The sequence below is a fragment of the Aphelocoma coerulescens genome, chromosome 3 (genome assembly GCF_041296385.1).
Source record: "Aphelocoma coerulescens isolate FSJ_1873_10779 chromosome 3, UR_Acoe_1.0, whole genome shotgun sequence".
NCBI classification, from domain to species: Eukaryota; Metazoa; Chordata; class Aves; order Passeriformes; family Corvidae; genus Aphelocoma; species Aphelocoma coerulescens.
Genome location: NC_091016.1, coordinates 58918420 through 58939953, shown reverse-complemented (window position 1 = coordinate 58939953; position 21534 = coordinate 58918420). Strand labels below are relative to the sequence as shown.

Here is a 21534-nt window from a genome sequence, read left to right as displayed (position 1 = left end):
ATTACTTGTTCCATAATCATTAGTAATTTAATTGATTACATAGTTTAGTTCATTTTTATGTCAGTGCAGAATATCTATATCTGTCATAGCAAATAAATTGTATTTAAGCAAATTCTTACTTAGCTGATATAATTAATGTACTAGAACAGGAGCCACCATAGGTATCAAATTCCAGCACTAGAGAATGAAACTTCAAAGCTGATGGCCACCTTCACCTATTTGGTTGATTTTACCTTTTCTTTTTCAGATTTATGAAGGCTTAAGGATTATTTTTTAGGTGTCTATTTGAGCATTTAGCCTTTACTATGTTTTTTCTTTACCTACCTCTTTATTGCAATTGCTATTTTCTTCTTCAAATAAAGATGGAATTTTCTCTATTTTTTTCCAGTAAAGAATGTGGTTTACTTTATTCCTGTATTTTCCAAAATATTCTTCCCAGTTAATCTGTCTTTCAGTACATGAATATTTCTTTAATTATAAACCACAAAATTTTGTGTGCTTTAGGAAGTGATCATAGCCATGAAACCCCTAGGGGAACAGCCAGCTGGTAGCAGAGCAAGACCCACCTTTGTCTGTAGCTGCAGCAGCCTATGGGGCTTACACAGCCTGTAAGCCTTCACTGCAGTTTTGAGAGGTCTTAAGGGGAGAGAGTTACTTTTGAGTGGATTTTTTTGTTTTCCAGAGGGATGGATCCTAAAGTGGGCCATGCTTGCAGAAAATTACATTAATCAAGAGTTTAATTACTTGAGATCCAGTGTGGATCAAAGCAGTGCCTCATTTTTCCAAGGTTCCAAACAGGGGCATCAGGACCCAAGAGCAGGCACTCTGTGTTGGAAGCACTGACAAATGTGTGCAATGTGAATTCAGCTCATTGTGATGATTGCTTAGTCCTACCTGTTCTTTCAATCTTGCTTCTGCAGAGAATCTAGTGCAAAGAGTTTTTTCAATGCTAAAACTCTAATTACCCAGGCACTAGTCTGGTAATTTCTGATATGTGTACCTATGGTTTTTCAGTTAATAGCTATTTTTAAATTGAGCACCAGCAGTCCTGTTGGTCTGAACACTTTTTACCTTTTATCCCCTGGGATGTTTAGATCAGCAGAGTTGTAGTGTCATGCATGACTTCATGCCTTTTTTGACTCAGTGTACAGAAGGCTTCCTGATATTGTGGATGATACCTGATTTGCATAAATTCTGCAAAGATTACAGATTAATTCATTTTTTCTTGGCCATACAGTGCTAATATTGATTTGAGTTGCAAATAGGAAGTAAGGGTTGTAACTAATAAAAATAAGGTTGATATTTCTTCTTCTTGTTCTGTTGTAGAACATTATTTATAGTGGTGGAATCATTTATTTTAAAAGCATAAACTGATAATAATCCTACAGAGGTAGGAAAACAAGTGTCTGCAGTTTCCGTAAATGGGTAGCTTGCTTGCTCAGAATTTATCATCCTTCTTTGAAGTAGAGTAATCACATTTGTTTTATTTCCAGCATTGCATCAAATAGATGTCTGTAATCATCTTGACAGATTGCCATAATTTTCTTCTGCTGCTTTTCTAATTACTGAAAATAGCCTGGGAAATTTTAATTGTTTCCATTTAATTTATTATAACCATATTAATTGTAAAATAAATAAAAGATAGTTAGATTTCTTAATATGACAGGTGCTTTCTAATAACAACCTTCTCTTTATTTCCTCAGCCTCAGTACAGTTTCCATGGCAGAGATCTGTTTCACATAACAAAGTGCCCTATTATATCAAGTAAGTTTGCCTTGATTCTTTTTTCTTAAGCATAACAGAGGGTCCTATCACCATAACTTAGCAGAAAAACATAGATACTAAGTAGTTGCTAGAAATGATATCAAGAGTTTCTCTATGTAGAGTTACACTGCCTATACTATAAAATCATGTTTATTGCTTTGCATGCTGTATAACTTAGACATATGTAAAAAGAAGTAAATGACAAACCCTGATTAAAAACCTCGCTCAGATAAGAAACAGCAGAGCCACTCCAGTGTAATACATTGTCAGTGTTCAAACTGAACTTGTTCTTATGTGTGTGGCTCAGAGTATAAACTATAGAGGGAATAAAACCTGAATAAATAATGTATTTAAAATTACAAAGTTTTTAACCTAGAGCAGAACAGTGGTGACTAATATCTATTGAGCCCATTCATTATTTTGTGCAAAATTCTTTTGGCAATAGACATGCCTTGTCTGTCCTTTTGTCATCTTCTTTACTTGATGGAAGTTTTTATAGTGCTTGATATTAAGGTAAATTTTACAAATACCTTGATTACCAAAAGGAATGATTAAGATACTTATTTCTAAAATAATAGGGAATACCTAAGTTACAGAGCTGTAAAGATCTCAAGATGTTCTACTCAGAGCAATCCCTAACTTTGCTTTTCATACTCTACCAAAGTTTATTTTGTTTACCAGTACTTTTAAGGTCAAAGATTGCAGCTTTGAGAGGAAGATAGGTCTTTGCCAGAGAGGTAAATGGAATTTTAAGAAGGTACCGTGTATAAGTGAGACCCAGAGTAGTTCATTTTAGGCTGAAGGAAATCTGTGTTAAAATGTTACCAGTTTGGTTTAAGGAAAGAGGGGGGGTTTTAAGTCTGTAGATGACTATGAATTGGACCTGAAGATAGTTCATTTTAAAAGAATGTGAGGATTTTTTAACTATTGCGTGTTGCTCGTAACTCTGTGAGCCACATTTTGTGCTTCAAACAATTTACAAGTACTTGAGAGCTTTGAAAAGCAGGTAGCAATAAATCTATGTCTATCAAAGCTGTTAGCATTCTTGAGATGTGACAGTTGTTTTTAAACTGTCATATGAAGATTAATTTCTTTAAAGGGTCTGAGTAGGTAAGCAGAAAAAGCAAAAACCTACTTTGAACATCCTTGAATTCTCTATAAAAGCATTTGTGCTTCTGCTCAGAAGTTTTGCAAGGGGCAGTGAGAACTGTGACGCGCTGGAGAAGAGGTTCCTGCCTCCCTCCCAGGTGGAAGAGGAGAGGGCGGAAGTTGGATGTGGAGGTGCGCTCACTGCTCAGACTCAGGCAGAAGTGCTGTTAAAATGATCATACTTGCAGCAGTAATTCAAGGAAAATGCCTAAGTGGCAAACTTCAGAAAGCAAGAGGAAAGCTACCCTAAACCTGTCATTTTTTCTTGTGGTTATGTCCTTAGTGGATGTTGAAAGATTCATGTTCCTGTTCTACCTTATCAGAGTCGATAGCTGGATCTGGGGGCTTGAGTGGGCCTCAGAGTGTTCTGTGGAGCTCACCAGTACATTCAGGGTTAGGAACAGGTGGAGAAAGCTAAGATACACCTTCTGATCTGTGCTGAGCAAGGCAAAGATTTTAAACTTGAATATTTTATATGCATATCTTTGTTTTTCTTATCTAATGCATTCTTCTAAGTTTCTGAGGATCTCTCTTACCCTACCTCAGCCAAAGTTCAGTTTTTGAGAAATCTTTTTTTTTTTTTTTTTTTTTTTTTTTCATTTTTTTCATTGCTGGTTCAGAAGAAAGTCTTTCCAGTGTGTGCAGTAGGTGCAGTCTTTCAACAGTTGGTGGTAAAGCATCCCCTGGTACAGTGGCTTTGCTCTCATAGTAGTGTGTTGGCAGCCCTAGAGCTAGACTGTGGAATGAAGCCAGTTGGGGCTCAGAAACAAACCCCAGCATCTCTTAGAAATTGTTTTTAGTGGTCTTGCACAGAAAGTTTAATAAGGGGGCAGAAGTGTAGGGCAAGTTCTTTGAGGGTTGAGGTCTTTATAGTATCAGAGACCACTGTTTTACTTTCAGGATGGCTTTAATGAAGTCAACAGAATTAACTACTGCATCTCAAATAAGACTTTTCCAGTAATCTTACCCTACTTTCAACATGATATATGCTGCTGAAGCAATGTCTTGATTCTTGTGTCTTGAAAAAGAATGATGGTACATGTAACTGGTAGGATTTATTTATTTTAAAAAGCTTGAGGATTTCAGAAGCTTCACAGTCTGGAAAGCAGACTGACCTTGGCAGTTTCCTAGATTTTTTATTTCTTACTGATCTAAACTTCATTGTTTTCAGCAGCATCTAGATAAATCAGAGAATTGTGGAAGATAAAGCAGGAAATAGCTGGTTCTGAACTTCATTTGCTTTGTTATGATCAGGCTGGAGAGTACCCTTGGCTTTAAATACCCTTTTAAATCTTTGTCTGTTACTTAATTTCAAACACAGTATAAAGAAGAGAGAAAAACAATACTGACAAGAAAAACTTGCTTGTTTGGAATGATTACATGAGTAAGACAATTCAAGAGAACAGTCAATAAGATTTAATGGTGGTTTTTATATAGAAAGAAAAGCTAGGAAAGAGGGAGAAACTGACTTAATTTTCTTTTTTTTTTAAATTATACTAACGTCTTTCAATGAGTTGCCTTTGATATAAAAACAGCATGATTAGAAGGAACAGTTGCAATAAGTCTCAAAACCTTTATCATTTGAGAGCAACTGACTGTATTTGCAGGAAGATTTCTATGTTCAGAGGGAAGATTTAAGATACCAGTTGTTCATTTTATGGTATAGCAGAACACGAATAATAAAAGTATAATCCAATGATTGGTGACTGAAAAATGAGAAGTTTTTAAATTAATTCTGAAACATAAATGCTAATTGAAATCAGGTTACTTAAATTCTGAATAAGAACACCTTTTTTTAGATAACCATGAATTCATACCTTTACTTCATTTTGATAGCTTTTTGTAAGTGTCCTTGAATGTAAAATATTCAGAAAGTGACATAGCTGCAGATGATGATGTTGTACCTCTGTTAAGATGAGTATTTGGGAAAAATAAGAGAAAGAACCAACTGCACACTGTAACTTTATTGCACACAGAAGGTAGTTTAAAAAAAATTGGGGAACTGCACCTAAGAAGGCAGGAGAAAGTACTTAAGGTAGCACTTAATCTGTAAGGAGAATGTCAAAATGATGCAAGATGTCTGTATTTTCAGATAAAAAGCACTTTGTTTGGTTCCTGACACCAGAGGTAGCTTGTGTTTACATGAGTAGAGAGAAGTGGCTCAGTGCAAGGTCTTAGTGTGGTGACTTTGGAGTCCAGTTGGTTCTCTCCACCCACCCCATTTGCTAACATTTGGCACATCTGCCCTTTCTGGGATTGTATTTAATCAGGTAATGAAGCACAGGAAAGATCAAAAAGCCAGGGTACAGCCTCCTCTGCCCTATAAGTTCAGACAGAGGCAGTCTGGCTTGGAGCATTTTGGAAAGGATCAACTACCCTGCTTAGCTGGAAGAAGGATTTCGGCCCAGGTTTATCAAGGTGTGTGTCTCCTGGGCTGTGGTGGATATTTGATAGAACTGAACTTATACACATGATTTACCCTGTCACTTTTCTTCTCTTGAATTATCTTACTGTTACTGTCTAAGTCAGATTTGTGAAATGTTGCTGCCTCTGTTGATGTGATTTTATTTAATCCTTTTTGCGTCCTGTTGATATTTTTTATTAATGCCAATTATAGAATATTTTATATTTTTGTAGTCTGTGTCTTCCTGTCACAGTAAAATTCAATGAAAACCATAATCTGTAAAATCCTGGGACTGCGACAAAAAAACCCCATAGTCTTTCATACTTTTTAAATTGAACTAATGAGCATATGGAGGGGAATACAACACAGAAGGTACAGTATTTATCAGTGCACTTTAGGTAATAAGAGTGTGAGGTTTGGACAAAAGGTTTGGCAAACTTGCTATTGAATACGTTTTTCATAGGTTGGTTTGTAAAGGTTTGTGATTCAATAGGGAAAAATCTCTGTTGTTGTTTGTTTATAACCATATAAGACATCCTTGGCCTCCATAACAGTAAATGAAAGAAATAAAGCCTTTATTACATAGCATTTAAATAAAAATATTCTAAAGAGAAACAGAATAATAAATGACACACTATGATCATTAAGTATCCATGAGGGAAACATGATGAATGTGCAGAAAGCATATTTTCCCTAGCATTTCTCACTGTTTTTCTTTTAAGTATAATTTAAGTGTTCTTCAGCCATGTACCTTTCAATGCCATAAATTATTAAATATTTGTGTTGTGCAGAAGAAACAAAAGGGTAATACAGAAGAGGTCACAGTGAGTTTAATCTCATGCAGGACATTACATAGGGAGAGCAATTTCTTGTTGCAACCATTAAACTGATCGATATCAAATGCCATAGTTGCCCTGGTTACTTTTCTGTAATCCTGCAAAGTGGCTGGCATCACCAGCGTCTTAGAAATCCTATTTTATCACCTCCTATATCGTGTTCAGCTTTGTGGGAGACTGGAATAAAATGTTTTCTGCATCTCCATTTTTTTAAGACTCCTCAGAAAGTCTTTCCTGATGTTTGGTTTATGCCTGTGTGAGGGAGAGAACTAATGGAACAGAGGAAAAAAAATTTTTTTCTTATTCTAATTATATCCATAATCTCATTCTTGTAAGTATTAGGTGTTTCCCTTAGAAGGGAAAACAAAATCTAATTTGCAGAGGAGGTAATACAGGTTTGAGGGTTTGAGAGTTTCTTCAATTACCAGTTCCTGTGCTAGTCTTTGTTTTCAATTAAAGAAATGCAGTAGCACATTTCTCTGAAGTGATTTCAAAATATCTGCATATAAATTGTTCCAGCAATCTCTAAGGTTCAATTCCCTTGTGATGCGTTATGCCAGCTCTTTTCACCACAAAACAGTATTTTCTAATGGGCTAAAAAAAAAAAAAAAAGAAGAAGAAAATAGGCAGTATCTAGATAAAACACCATGACATAAAGTGGGGATGTTATGCCATTCAAAATTTGGCTAGGGTAGCAAAGTCAGAGTTCTGAGTGCTGTCAATTCATTAGTGATCAGTAAAGATTCTGATTTTGGGTAATATTTTGTGCAGATGACTACAGGAACAGAAAGGTACTTAATATCATGCCAGAGTGCTGTTTCTTGTGTTGTTCGCCTGTGATTATCAACAGAGGCCTTGTCCATGATAAGAAATGATAAAAAAGACCCACAAATCTGTCTCTAGTTTTCTTTCTTGTACAAAAAAGCTGAAATAGAACAAATGGATTTTTTTTTCACAACTCCATGGGCATCTTGAAACACCTGGAGATGTAGAACTCAATTCCTTCATTTCAACAGGACTGTTCTTTCATTTCTAAAGAGCATAAACTAAATTACATGGTAACTCTTTCTTAGCTTTTTATTTACAATTGGGAAGTGTTTTTAAAATGGATTATTTTTGCCAATTATAATTAGAAAGATGCCAGCAAACATAATGGCTAAGAAACAGATTGTAAGGGCAAATGTTTGTCTATGCTTTAGAGCACTTCATTAACATGTTGGGGGTTTGTAGTTTGGAGTATTTGATGGTTATCATGTATTTTAGTTAGTGGAATTTACACAAATGCATTTAGACTTTTTGAATTACACTGCTTTGTCAGGTAATATATTCATGGATGCATGTTTTGCTGTGTGGCTCATATTGGGTCCATAAGTTTGGCAGAAGAGATTTAGGAGACTCTTGCTCTGAATAACTCATTCTTTTGACGGTAACAAAAAAAGCCCTGCTTCTCAGTGAAATGCTTTTAATCCTTCCCTGACTAAATCACGAGGAAAGATGTAATATGTTCTTGCCACTTGGGTTACTGCCCTGTAGAGGAGCTCACTTCTGTAATAGCAGGAATCCCTCCTTATGCCACCCACTGAACAGAATGAAATCTAGTAACCGGGGCTCCAGTACACCTTGAAATTTTTTTTTTTTGTGCCATCTACAAGCGAAATGAATAATGAGTCCAATTGTTCACCTTCAATCAAAGTTAATAATCACCTCACTCTATGAGTAGTTCTTGACATTAGCAGGGTACTTGCAAGAGAAGGTGCTCCTTGTCACAATCATCACTGTGACCTGGGACAGAAGTGCCATGGTAGTTGTAACAGAGAGGGAAGACTCTGCAGGTTTCTCTGCTCTTGGTTAAGTGCTTGTTTTGAATTTTTTCGGTTCAGTGAGATGATTTTTTTACAGTTCTTATTAAAATTACATTCATGGAGTTTTTTTCCATGGCTCTGTCCAGAGTAGTCTGGCTTTGGTGCCTAAATGAAACCTACCCATGGAATATATTTAGTGGTGGTAGCAGCACTGCCCGTGACAGTGAAGCTGCTGCCTCACGTGACCTGAACAGACTCTTGAGCTGGTGATTCATTCACTGAGCCCATTCCTCTTCTCTGTGGGATCCTCATACAGAATTGCTTGGCTGTTACCAATGGTTTCTTGCTAGGTGTTTTGGGATTAGGCTGGCACAGTCATGTTCACCCTCTGTAGTCACTTAGCAGCTGTCAGGTAGTACTGACTTCAAGGTAATTATGGAAGGGATTCTCTCTCACCTTTTTTCAGTTTCACCAGATGATGTTCACTTGGCCTCCTTTGTCATGTTCTCAAATTCTGTGTGCAATAGAAAGAAACTGAGTGATAAGTTTTAAAAACTCATTGGGCTTTATGCAATCTGGCACAAATTTATTAATTTTGCAAATAAAATAGAAACATAAAAACATTTTATGGTCATTATTTTATTAGGCATAAATTTCATGTTTTGTGTTTTTCTGTAAAGAGAAAACTGCACTAAATGGAGAAACAGGATTACAGTGCAGGATACAGAGCTTTTTGATATCTCATTCACTTTTTCTGCTTCCTGTAAAGTAAACACAAAATCTTTAAAAAGTGGGGTTTTTTTGGTATGGCATGTTGTCACTATTAAAGTGATTTTAGCTACAACTGTAGTGAAACTCTGTATTTAAAGTATGCAATTTCAGTAATGAAACCGTTGTTTGTTCTTAATTCTTGGAAACTTGATTAAAGGGATAAAGTTTGATTAGTAAAATCAGCTCTTCTGCATTGCATATGGGTTTATAAATTACTTAGAAGCTGGAATCTAAATTGCAGTTAACTATACCCACATCCTAATCAAGGACTTAACTATTTTTTCTTCTATTTTTTTTAAATAATTAAAAAAAAAAAAAAAAAAGGAAAGGTCTCTGGACCTAGCTAAATAACCTTTGCACTCCTGCTGCACCTCTCAGGAATATCCTTACAGCCCTCCACTAGTCAGAAATATATTGGTTCATGAAACCATATTTCTAATGCCAGAAAATAGGGAAATAAAAGCTGCGATTCAACAAAGTCCCTATAATCACAGCTAGTTTTGACATCATAGTTTGTAAGGCAGTTAACAGGACTTAGCTAAATTGCATGTAGTTTACATGCAGTGTTTGCATTAATATTTCAGCATTTAAAGTAGAAGGAAGTGTATTTCTATGTATACATGTATGTACAGCTTCTCTCACAGTACTGCCACCTACCTTTATTTTTAACATAGAAGTTTGACGGTGTTTTAATTAAGGCTTTGTTTTTCTCAGAATATCCTAAGAAATCCTTTTTGCCTATGATCCTGACGGTAAAATCACTTGTTTTGGGGTTTATTTTGTTTTGGGGCATGACTTTTGGAGGTGGCTTCTTAGGGAAGTTGAGTTAAAGCAGCGTCCTTAAAACAAGCTTTATTAAACTGATCACATGTTGTATCCATTTCTGTGGGCAGTTGTGATAGGTTTAGTCAACAATTCTAAATGAGCAGCATGATATTTGTGGCATCCTCTTAACATGATAGTGCAGACATTTGGCAACTTCAGGAGTAGCTTTGAGATTATTAAATAAGCTGAGCAGTATGAACCACTATATTGTATTTTCTCTTCCTATTTACTGAGGCTGTACATATTCTTTTTCCAATATACTGTAGTCTTTTGACACCAGGGTGAAAATGCTGGACAGTCACCTGCCTTTACCATGGGAAAGCATAAAATCTAGATATAGTCTATCTTGTTGATGGCTCCATGATGATTTGTTGGTGTGCCTTTTCCAGGAAAATTATTGTTAAGCTACTTGGTTTTGAAATCACTTTTCTGGATAAGGATAAGAATAGTGATGTTTTAGAATTCTTTCTAAAAAGTGCAAACCCACTGATTTACTGGTGTGCATTAGCTTTGGTGTTCAGCATTACCAGAGCCTCGACCACCTTATTGGAAATTTGAAATGTGAATGCAATTCATGCGACAATGATATCAAAATGAAACCAAATAAAAGCTTCTATTCAGCAAAATGTGTTTTGATATAAACATGTATTTTAGTGTTTTCTTCTGAATTGAGGAGAGTTTACTGTGGTATTTTGGATTCAACCAAGGTCTGATGGAAGTTGTTTTGATTATTGTATATAGCTCTCTTATTTAAATATAGTCATGTGCAGCGCTGCTTCTTCCTTTCAGTCAGCTACTAGGGAGTAATCACAAAGAGGGAAAAGAAGATTTGTACCTACTCTATTAATAGGAAGTACATATTTTGCCTATGAACTTCCATGAAAAACACCCTACAAAGTTGTGATGGTGCCAGATAGACAAATGAGATCCATGGCGGAGTATGAAGCATGATGATGGGGAGAGGCTGTCTCTGTGTACCTAGACTAGACTCAAAGCTTGAAGGGTTATCCTGGTGTATGGACTGTAAAATGAGGATCATGTCCCATGTACAGAGATCATGCACTTTCCAGTGGTGTATGTTTGAGGCTGATGCATACACCAAAGGGTCCTCAGCACTTACTTTGTTAGGAGCTTGCCTTCCCTTATGGTGCGTGTCCTCTCTCTGCAGTTTGTCAGAGCAAGGACTTTCTATCCAATTTTTTGTACTACCTAGCATAAAAGGGTTTATTCTCGGTTGGTTTCTCAATTAAAAAATAAACAATGATGATAAATTACTGTGCACCTACTGAGGTACAGCCATTTATATATAGCAAATGATGATACAGTTCACTACATTTAATGCCAAAGTGGCATTTACAGTCATTATTTATAACCAAGTATCCATCTATGTTGGAAAAAAAAAATAGGTACTTTTACAGTTTTTAAGTTGAAACAAAGGTGAAATACTTAGTGTTCTCTGGTCGTTACTGTTAAATGTGCTAGCATAGCATAATTTCATTTTCATTAACTTTTAAGGGGAATCCTATGATCCTTTTAACAAGACTTCTCTGATTAATTACCTTGCAAATCTAATTCAAATGTAAATACTTTGTGAGATAATGTGCAATCATTACAGCAGTTAATATTGATAAATACAAATAAAGGGTGGCTTGTAGAAGGGAATTGGAGATTTCAGTGGACCTGACATAGCACATGTTTTGACCTCTATGGCTGCCTGGTTGAAACCTTGATAAACTGAAACAGCAACACTAAATGGTAGGTTAAGGGATGCAGCCTATTGAATCTCTGTTCTGTGAACAGCAGTGTAGAGCACACCCCCTAAATCAACATATTTATGGATTGGTTGTGTGAACAGTGGTCAGGGTTCCCACTGGACTCCATGTTCTTGAAGGTCCTTTCCAACCTAAAAGATCATGTTACATGTTAAATAAATGTTACAGGTAAAGCTTAAAGTCATTCTCTGTGTTCTGATACGTGTGCTCAGATATGCAAGGAAGATTGAAATAAAATCTCAATACTTTTAAAATTGTTTTTACAACTGTATTTATTGTTTTACAGCACAGGAAATTTTTTATTTTACCTTATTAGTGTACCTCTTAGCTGCAGGGTCAGAGTCCAGCTGTTACCATAACACTTAGAATCAAAAGTAAATGTTGTTACATAGGGATCAGCTATTGTCTGACTAACTTTGTGATTATAAAATCAAGGATCTGGGTGGTACAGATCATGTATTTTAATTAGAGCTGAGGGATTTCTTGCACTTAAATGCAGAAAATCAGAATATCTTTAAGATTTTATTCGTTGGAAGTGCATATGTGTATTTCCTGAAACTTTGATTACTTTGTTCCTTTGTAGTCATGAGACACAGACAACTTGTTGGGATCATCCAAAAATGACTGATCTCTTCCAGTCCTTAGGTGAGTACATTCATGAAAACATTGTGATTTTTATTCCATGAGTAAAAGCTTCATTTGAGTTCCCATGAAAGCTGCTTGAGTTCCCATGAACTGAGTATAACAGCATTTCCCACTTTGTGACGAGACACACCTTGCCCAAAACCTACTGCCTTGGTCATGCCGTGTATTGTCTTTTGGTAATATTAATTCTGAACCATATGCTCTGACTGTATGCTTTAATGCAGTACCTTTTTTTTTCTTTTAACTTCACAAGGAATTGTCCAGTCATACAGGCTCTCGGCATGTTTAAACCAGGGTGCTGGTCTGCAAGGAACTAATTTTGATAATAATTAGAGCAGCTACCTTCTCAGTAAAAGATAAACTGTATTATGAACTGTTCAACTAGTTCAACATGCCCTGATAGCATCAACATTTACTGTGAAATCTCCCATTCTAAGGAGAGGAAGGGTAAAAATGCTGTTAAGTGAGGAAAAAATGTTACTGTACCAATCCATTTCTAAACCAGAGTTTACAGCTATGTGACTGTAAAGCCCGGTTTACAAAGTCATGGCATATAAATTATAGCTTAAACCACTTTTTTCTGTTAATGTGACATTTGCTGCCCTGTGTTTCCTGTTACCTGATGGAGTTATAAATTATTTGCGAAACTTACTGTATTTGAGTAATTGTCTGGAAACTACATACCAGTCCATTATATGTATGTGAAACTCTCCTGTATGTATGTGTATTCCATGTGTCAAGATAGTGTCAGCATTTCTGCAGGGCCACTCTCTTTAAGGTCCTGGACTGTCAGAATCAGGAGGCTTTCCCTAAAGGTGGATTGGACTGAGGTCCCAACTTGTCAGGTGTTTTAATTTGTTCTGATACATTCTATTAATTCATTGCAGAGAAGGGATATCGGACTTTTTCCAAAATATGAAGATTTATACATAAAAGAAGGTTATGGGGTTTATTTTTAGGGCTGCTCATGTTTCTGTTCTGCTGTTTCAGCCGACTTGAACAACGTGCGCTTCTCTGCCTACCGCACAGCCATCAAAATCCGGAGACTGCAGAAAGCACTGTGCTGTGAGTTGGGCCTTTGAGGCAAATTGTTTCTCTACAGTATTTGGGGAAGGGAGGGTCAGCTTCAGTCTAACATTAACAGTGGACCAGAGTCATCCTTGACACACTGTCAACCAACAAAATGGCAAGAAGAATTGCTAACAGTAGGTGTCATTATTGCAAATAAATAAAATAAATTAATAAAAAAGAGAGGTGCAGCAGGTAAGTTGAAATGGTATGCCCACCAAGAATTGTTTGTATCTCCAATTTTCTGTTCTGCAGGTATTATTTATATTGGTAGGTATTTAAAAAGCACTTCCTATTATATTACAATTATGACTTAGTTCAGCAGCAAGTTGCATGATTACCATGTTCATTCAAAATTTAGCAGCCTCAGAAGTGATAGATCACAAGATCTTGTCCTGGCCTCTGGACTTGGGACTTCAAGTCACACAGCAAGTACCACACTGCAGTTCTGTCCTGTGCAAAGCAAGCTGAATTTTAAAAACTATTAGGACTATGAATGGAAAATGAAATACGTAAGAACATACATCTAACAGAAAGAAAATAGAGTGAAGTAGAAAAAGCAGAAGGAAACTGGGCAATTTTGGAAGGAGATGTGGGATGTGAATGAGTGTGAAGGTCACAGATTTTAGACCTTTTGAAAGGTCTTGGCAACAGAGGGTATAAAGATGTATGATATTACCAAATTTTCTTGTTACAAATTAGGAGTCCTCGACATGGAAGGACTTTTCAGCCCTGAGGAGTGCACAGTACTGCAGGCTGAGTAGGAACACAAGAAGTGCAAAGCCCTCCTAGGGGTGCAAGCATGAAAGGAGCTGCACAAAGAGGGATCCCTTCCCACCCTCCAGGTGGTTAGTTTTCTTTCCAGCCTAGAAGACAGCAGTCTGAACTTAGCTGGACTTCAGATATGCATCAAACTAAATGAAGCTTTGCCTGAGATGGTAGCTAGCTACTCCAGAAGCTGGACTGTATCTGTGCAGTACAGGCACAGTACCTCTTGCCACTTCTTCTTATGATGTGGTCCCACCAAGGGCTACACCCTCATCTCCCAGCAGATGAAGACTAAAGACTATTACGAGCTTTTCCCTTGTCAGTGTGCTGCGTATAAAGTATTCATCAACATGTACCTAAAAACAAAAAGCAAAGCAAGAGATCAGAAAGCAAAGTAAAATTCTCCTTGTGTGAGCTGCTCCTCAGGGAAGAGTGGGAAAAAACAGACTGCATGTGGCAGATGCTAGTCATGCTGCCTATTTCTGACAGACATACAGCTTTTCTAGTGACCTGTGTACATCAAGCTTCACTTTTGTTACTTCTAATAAGCTTTGAAGAGGTACATACTTTCAGCTTTTGCTTTTACTGCAAAATATATCAATTTCTCTAATAACTGCTATGGTTAGCTCTCCTCATTCACAGATTTCAGAAATGCCATCCTACTGTCTCCAGTTTCAGGGGAGGGAGGTGGAAGTGAGGACAGAAGGAAATAGTAAGAAGTAAAGAGAATACTTCAGTTTGAAAGAGCTAGGAGTAAAACATCTCTACAAGTCCAATCTGCCTCGTTATCAGTGAAACTGTTTGTTTATTCCATCTTTGGGCTTCGTGGGAAGGGGCAACAGCCAAAAAAATCTTTGTCTTTATTATACATGTGTGCTTGGTAAAGAATCAAGGCAGGGAAAGAGTCATCTTCTGTGCTACTGCCATTCATTCTTTGGTCTGAGTTACTTTAGTCTTCCATTGTACTTCCTGTAATTGTAACTGCAGATGCATTTTAAAGGTGTTTGGTTGCCGAATGCTTCAGAAAGGCTTATGTGCTAAGGCAAAGAAAACATCAAAACAAATCATCAAAAATGGAGGTCACTGTAAAATGTCAAATGTAAATTGCTGTCACAGCCATGGTGTGTATATAATGTCAAAGGCATGTTTGGTGGGAACTCCCAAGAGCACAGCTGGAGCTGGATGCACAGTTCCACTTGTACCTGATAGATTTTGGCTTTGCAGTGGGGACTGATAATGCAGTGTGAGTGCTTTACAAGCAGATTCAGGGCCAATTTCACTTTAGAAAGTTCATTTGAAAGCTGTACTTTAGAAGACTTTGCTGATGTCTTATCTCTTCTTGGTAAGCATCAAAAATCCTTGGCTTTGGGGAAGTTACTCACACTTTCCTCATTCTCCTTTCAAAATGAGAAGGTAGAGTTGCATTTCTTCTTGTTTTGTTTTTTGACATGTAGATTCCTGCAGAGACATACATTTTCATATACATGTATGTATTTTGCAGGAATATAAGAAAGATTGCAAGTTGGAAATAACAAATTCTTAGCCTCTCTGTCTCGGATTATGTGGGGCAGATGTAGTGAAAGCACTTTCCACTGTAGCAGAAGAATGGGGCCAGAGAGAGTGTTCTGTGTTGCAGATTGTACTGGGCAACTGTGCAGCACCAGGTCCTGACTATATTTTATTCTTGTGCAGCATACTTTAGCTCATTTTCAAGAAATTATAATGCCCCAGATACTGAAGTGTAGTACTGAAAGGCAAGAAGGGAACAGAATCACCATGTATACTCAGAATTCTGTTGCTGAGTTCCTCTAGGGGATTTAAAATTTAAGAATCTTAATAGGAATATCAACCATACAAGGGGGAAAAAATGGAACATTCAGACGAGGGACTAAAAGTGAGAGCTGTGAGCACTTCCCTCAGTGCAGTCTCTTTGCAGGAACTGCTATCATTTGCAAGGTCTTTTTAATACAAAAACTCTACAGAAATGCCTGACTATTTTCCATGGGGTTACAGCAGCCTCAAATTTGCCATTTGCAGCTGCATGTAGTTACTTGCTTCTGAGTCACACACTCATGATATGGATTCTATTTATAGTTTTTCTTTGGGAAAGTCTCCTTGCTGCAGAAAGGGAAGAAATGGCCCTTGTGCCCATTGGTTGGTTAAAAGCAGGATTGGTCATTCAGCATATTTAAGCAGATGCAGAATGGTACTGCAAAAATGCACTGAAAGCTGTGTAGGCATCGTACCAGGAATGGCATAACAGCATAACTGCCTGTCTTATTCAGCAGGTGAGTGCTGAAGTAAGCAGGAATGGAAGTAATTTCCTCTGGTTGTTCTCCATGGATAGTGCCATCTGAAAGTGTAAGTTTAGCTTAATTTGCATTAGTATAGCATCAGAGTTGTTGTGGTTTTTAGTACAAAAATACTGGAAGTACCTCTCCCAGGTCCTTCTGGAATGCGTAGGCAGAAATGTGAATGAGAAATCTTAATGCCATAAGATCAAGACATGAAGTTAGCATGCTTAGTGTCTGTTGAATTGCTGTTTTCAGTGCAAGGATGGTTATGTTAAGCCAAACCCAAAGACTACAACTTCCTGGCATTCCAAAGCTTTCTGAATTTTCACAGGCTTTAGAAGGGGCAGGTTTTGTGTGCTGTCAGTCTTTTTTATGAAGCTAATTACCTGCTTTTAGTCAGCCATTAAATACCTTGCAGAAACAGGTTGCAAAATAACCAGAAAATACAAAAACCCCCCGAATGAACAAACAAGCAAAAAACTCCCACAACCCAAACCTAAACCAAAAGCTAACTCCAAAACAAAACCAGAAAACTGGTTGCACTAATTTTTGTGGTGTTTTCTTTGTCATAAAGGTTGTTGAAATCAATTATGGAAAGTGTGAAAAGTGGCCATCTGAGTTCAGTATTTATGTGATCGGATAGCAGGTTAGACTCACTTGGCTTCACCCCACACCCTCCACAGCTCAAAAAAGTAGTCAGGGTTACACTGTGAACTGTTTGTGGGTTCATGTTGTTTCTAAATATGCCTGTGAGCCTTTTCCAGTGTATCACATCCTTTCCAGCTGCTGTAGAAGATTATGCTGCAGTGAGTGTATTGCCAAACATTTTTGCTACCTCAGGTCAAACTAGTGGCAAGGTGTTTTGCTGCAATTACCAGTCTGCCTCTTTGATAAATAGATGGCTGGCATTTGTTTGCAAGCCCAAGAGAAGGACTTAAAATATCCCCAAACAAACAAAAAAGAAAATGAAAAACAAACAAATGTAAACCTCTGCCAATTTGATGCTGTGAAGTCGGAGCAGAATGTACCAATTTTAGTGCAGGAGATGAAAGGCAAGGGCTGTGAAGTACTGTTTCTCACTTTACAAACATGTGAAGAAGGGTAGATGAGGGAAAAGGGATTGGGAATGTAACCTTCTTTTGGTAGATGATCATTGAGTTCTTGACAGAATTGCTCATAGTGGTTAATGTTATCTTGCTCCTGCTTCTTTTTCTGCTGTACTTGTTTTCCAGCCCAGATAGAATTACACAATTTTCACAGGCTGCAAATCTGGAGTCCTTATTTAACATTTTTATTCTCCTCCTCTGCTCTTGTGAGATCTGTGCATGCAGATCTGGGGTCCTCAGCACAGGAAAGATGTGGACCTGTTGGAGCAGGTCAACAGGCAAGCAATGAAGATGACTGGGGGCTGGAGCACCTCTCCCATAAGAAAAGGCTGAGAGAGCTGAGGTTGTTCATCCTGGAGAAGAGAAGGCTCCAGGGAGACCTTATAGCAACCTTTCAGTACCTAAAGGAGGCTTATAAAAAATAGGGAGAGGAACTTTTAAAAAAAGACAGATTGTGATAGGACAAGGGGGTACACTTCTAAACTAAAAGAGGAGACATTTAGATTAGATATTAGAAAGAAATACTGTACTGTGAGGGTGGTGAAACACTGGCACAGGTTGCCCAAAGAAGTTGTGGATGCTCTCTCCCTGTCACTGTTCAAAGCCAGGTTGGATGGGACTTCAAGCAACCCGATCTAGTGGGAGGTGTCTCTGCCCATGGCAGCAGGGTTGGAACTAGATGATCTTTAAGGTCCCTTCCAACAAAAATAATTTTCTGATTCTATGATTCATTCTGATGATTGGTGAAGAGCAGTTCACAGCATGTCAGAGATGAACATGTTAATTTTATTTTTTTGTTTGAGAGATGACATTTATAGTGCAAGTGTGTTACTCACTCTTCACAAACAGCTCACTATGAGCTTGTAATATAATTCAACTGCATGTTATGTATATTGTAGCGAGCATACTAATACTTTGCTACTATTTTTTTTTACTTAAAGTCCTTGCTTCTGTAAAAAAAAGTCACTGAGGACTATACCATGTATGTTTCCTCTTTTCTGCTTCCTTTTGCAAAAGGAATTAGAAGAGCTCATTGATGGCCTTTTATTTTCACCATGCAAACCCCAGATTTTCAGAGTCATATTTGAATGGTTTTGAGAGCAAAACCCTTTTCCTGGGTAAGATATCCATTGCATCACCAACTGCTTATATAAAGAATTCTGTAATAAAGGAGATAAAAATATTTTTAAATAAATAAATAGCATTTAGTGTTATGGAAAACTACAGTGAATAGTGTTCCTGTGTCCCTCTCCCTGCTTTCTTTTAAGCCCTAATTTAGCAACTGTTCAGTTAATCAGGCCTCAGTACCTTCTTACGACCTTTAAGAAAGAGTTCTTACCTAAGAATTTGCTCAAAAGTGGATTTTGCTTTATGGTAAATGCGAAGAATCCTGTAAGCCTAGTGAATTGTCCATGTGTGCATCCAAAGTTAGGATCCTCTAATTATACAGACTACTTCAGCAGCTATTTTAATGCTGTTCAGATCAGGGTCATTATGTTCTTATTCTAGTTTTTTTTTTAATATACAGTACCAAAATGCTGTTGACTTGTCACAGAGAATGTTTTGTCACTATAATGTTACTAAAGGAAAGCCTCTGGGCCAGTTGTTTGCAGTGTTTGCCACAATTTGCACATGAGCAATTATTGTCAGTGCTATGCTCACGCATCTACATTCACACCTTTTTTTTTTTTTTTTTAATTTATTTCTTTTTTTCTTTAACTTACTATTTTTTTTTTAAACCTATTATTAGTGGACCTGTTGGACCTGAACACAACAAGCGAAGTTTTCAAACAGCACAAGTTGAGTCAAAATGATCAGCTGATTGGTGTCCAGGATGTGATCAGCTGTCTCACTACCATCTACAGTGGACTTGAAGAGAAACACAAAGAGATGGTGAATGTTCCTCTCTGTGTAGACATGTGTCTTAACTGGCTACTCAATGTGTATGATAGGTAAGAAAAATGTTTTTTTGTCACTGTGTGTACCCCCAGGAATGATAAATTATAATGCCTTAAAAAGCTTCTTTATTAAAAGGTTATCTTTTGATGTTTTTGAGTCCATAGTGAAAGTGCAGTTGCATGCAATGAGATGTTTCTTATGCTGTCCTGCTCAGCACTGAACTAAGGTTACACTGCTTTTGCACTACTACCAAAGAAACATTGAAAGGATTTCAAGAAACATGTATGTGAGTAGAGAGCTAGAACACTGCTTTAGTTGTGTTCCTACAGTGAATGTTCCAAGTTTTCCAGACTGATTGCCATTCATATCAGATTCTATTTCTGCCATAGGTGGGGACAGTTGTTTCATGTATTTTACACTTAGTTACTTGCATGCATAATCCTGGATGAGCTCCCTGCACCGAGTCCTCTATCAGATGGAGATTGTTCTGATCTCAGCACTAAAGCCTGTCTGATTCTGGAGGGTCAGCAGTGTCCTAGTTCTGGCTCAATTCCAGCATGTACAGCTTCTGCCATGGATCGGTTCTGAGGGCTGGTGTTATGTGGTCCACCTGCCCCTGTTCTGGCAGCAAGGCTGTTTCCCAAGGGCATTGAGTTTGCCTCAAGAGTGTTTTGGAATGCTTCCAGTAAGAACTTGTGGGTTTATATAAATACACATTTGCGGTTTCCAGAGAGAACGAAGTCCCAAAAAACATGAGAATGTCCACTCCAGCACCCCCTTGTGGTTTTGGCCAGTTCTTTCTGAGCCCCTTGCCCCTTCTTTCTTCTACTGGAAATTGAACTCTGCCCTCTCTGCTCTGCCCTATGTCAGCCTGCATGACCTGCAACCAATCTGCTTTAAATAAGTTGTGCTTTATAGTCATGAGTTTGTTGCTTATTTTTCTTAGTGGCATTCACTATTCTTATCTCCATTGTGTAGTGAAAACTGGAGAAAGACTTGGTTTCTATCAGCTCCTCCGTGCCCTATAATGTGTCTCCTTACATTGCTTCAGCAAAGGCATTTCAGGACTCTTCTGGAGCTGACTAAAGTCTCAGCAGTGCAGTACAGGTTGTGGTCACTTCAGTGTCTCTGATTGAATATGTGCTATAGTTCAGAGCTATAAACAGAATTACAAATCAGAATTTCTGAGCTCCACGAGGGTGGTTACAAAATTTATTTCTTTCTCTCCATTTGAAGTTGAAAAGAGCAAAAGTATTTCTTGAATAGTGATAAAAATTCTTATACCTGGCTTTGCAAAAGGGAGCTTTTACTTGTAGATGTATGCATTATCTTCAGTATGTTCACTCAGTCCCAAATTCTAAGAGTTCATAGCTTTTTACTTTTTCCCCTCAGAGGATTACATACCAGTTCTCCTATACTTCATGGATATATTACTTTATTTTGGTTTTAGGGGAGAGGGAAGGAGGGAACAGAGTACATAGAACCATTTATCATTTATGTGCTGGCTACTGGCATTCAAACATTGCTGTTAAATATTGTGACATTCTTGTTAGTTGGACTTCTCCTCATTACTGATGAAAAATTAGAGGATCCATCAAATATTAACTAGGACTTCTTCCTGCAATTATTTTTATTTTGTAAAGTTCTGTATTGTGAGTGAATAAACACATCACTTGCAAACAGAGCAGTACATTAGGTGAGTTGCTTGACTTAAATGTTATTGGCAGTTTAGAATAAGACACGTAATAATGTCAGAGAATTTTTTGTAGTTATTGGTTGGATTTTGTTTACTTTCAGACTGAACACAAATCTGTTATATTTTCTTCGGCTTACCTTTGCTTCCTAACTTCAGTTAGAAGTCAGTTGTTTAATCTGTTCATATTTAAAATGCACTTAGTAAGCAGCAACCCTTTTTTTCAATAATGTTTCTGGTTTCTCCCATTTCCCCTTGAGTATTACGTTAAAACATAGTGTAGATAATTCTTCAAGCCCCTTAAATACTTGAGTCTTTATTCAAACTTTGAAAAATCAAGGATGAAGGTTTACTGAGAGAAAATGACCTTTTACAGTTGTTTCCTTGTTCCCCTTTCAAATTCACTCCAGGAAGAAAAAGAAATGCTAAAAAGACCAGGTGCCAATTTTAAGCTGGAATTTTTGGTTTTGTTTTCTAAATTGGGCGTTGCAAAAGAGCTGATTTGTGTCTTGGCATTTCCACTGTATATATTGCATTGGTGTTACACATATACAATGTGTCGAGTTGTTAAACTACCTACAAAACCATCTGTTAGTCACATGCTGCACCTGAGATTTAATTACAGATTCACAGATTAATGGCAAACTGAATAGCTCTCCAGACAACCTGCAGATATCTTTGGCCCTTAAAAAGAATCAATTTATTTTTTAGAAAAGGTCTTTTATGTTCTGGTATTTT

At 37.3% G+C, this 21534-nt stretch overlaps 1 protein-coding gene across 8 annotated transcripts in view; it reads left to right on the top strand.

Moving 5' to 3' along the window:
* The window catches only part of UTRN (utrophin), a 359524-nt gene that overhangs the window by 286444 nt on the left and 51546 nt on the right, over window positions 1-21534 (top strand). For all 8 annotated transcript variants that reach the window (XM_069010451.1, XM_069010452.1, XM_069010449.1 and 5 more), the window contains 4 exons: window positions 1704-1764; window positions 11907-11968; window positions 12959-13033; window positions 18955-19156. In XM_069010451.1, coding sequence (XP_068866552.1) covers window positions 1704-1764; window positions 11907-11968; window positions 12959-13033; window positions 18955-19156 — 400 coding nt within the window. The remainder of the gene's footprint in view (window positions 1-1703; window positions 1765-11906; window positions 11969-12958; window positions 13034-18954; window positions 19157-21534) is intronic.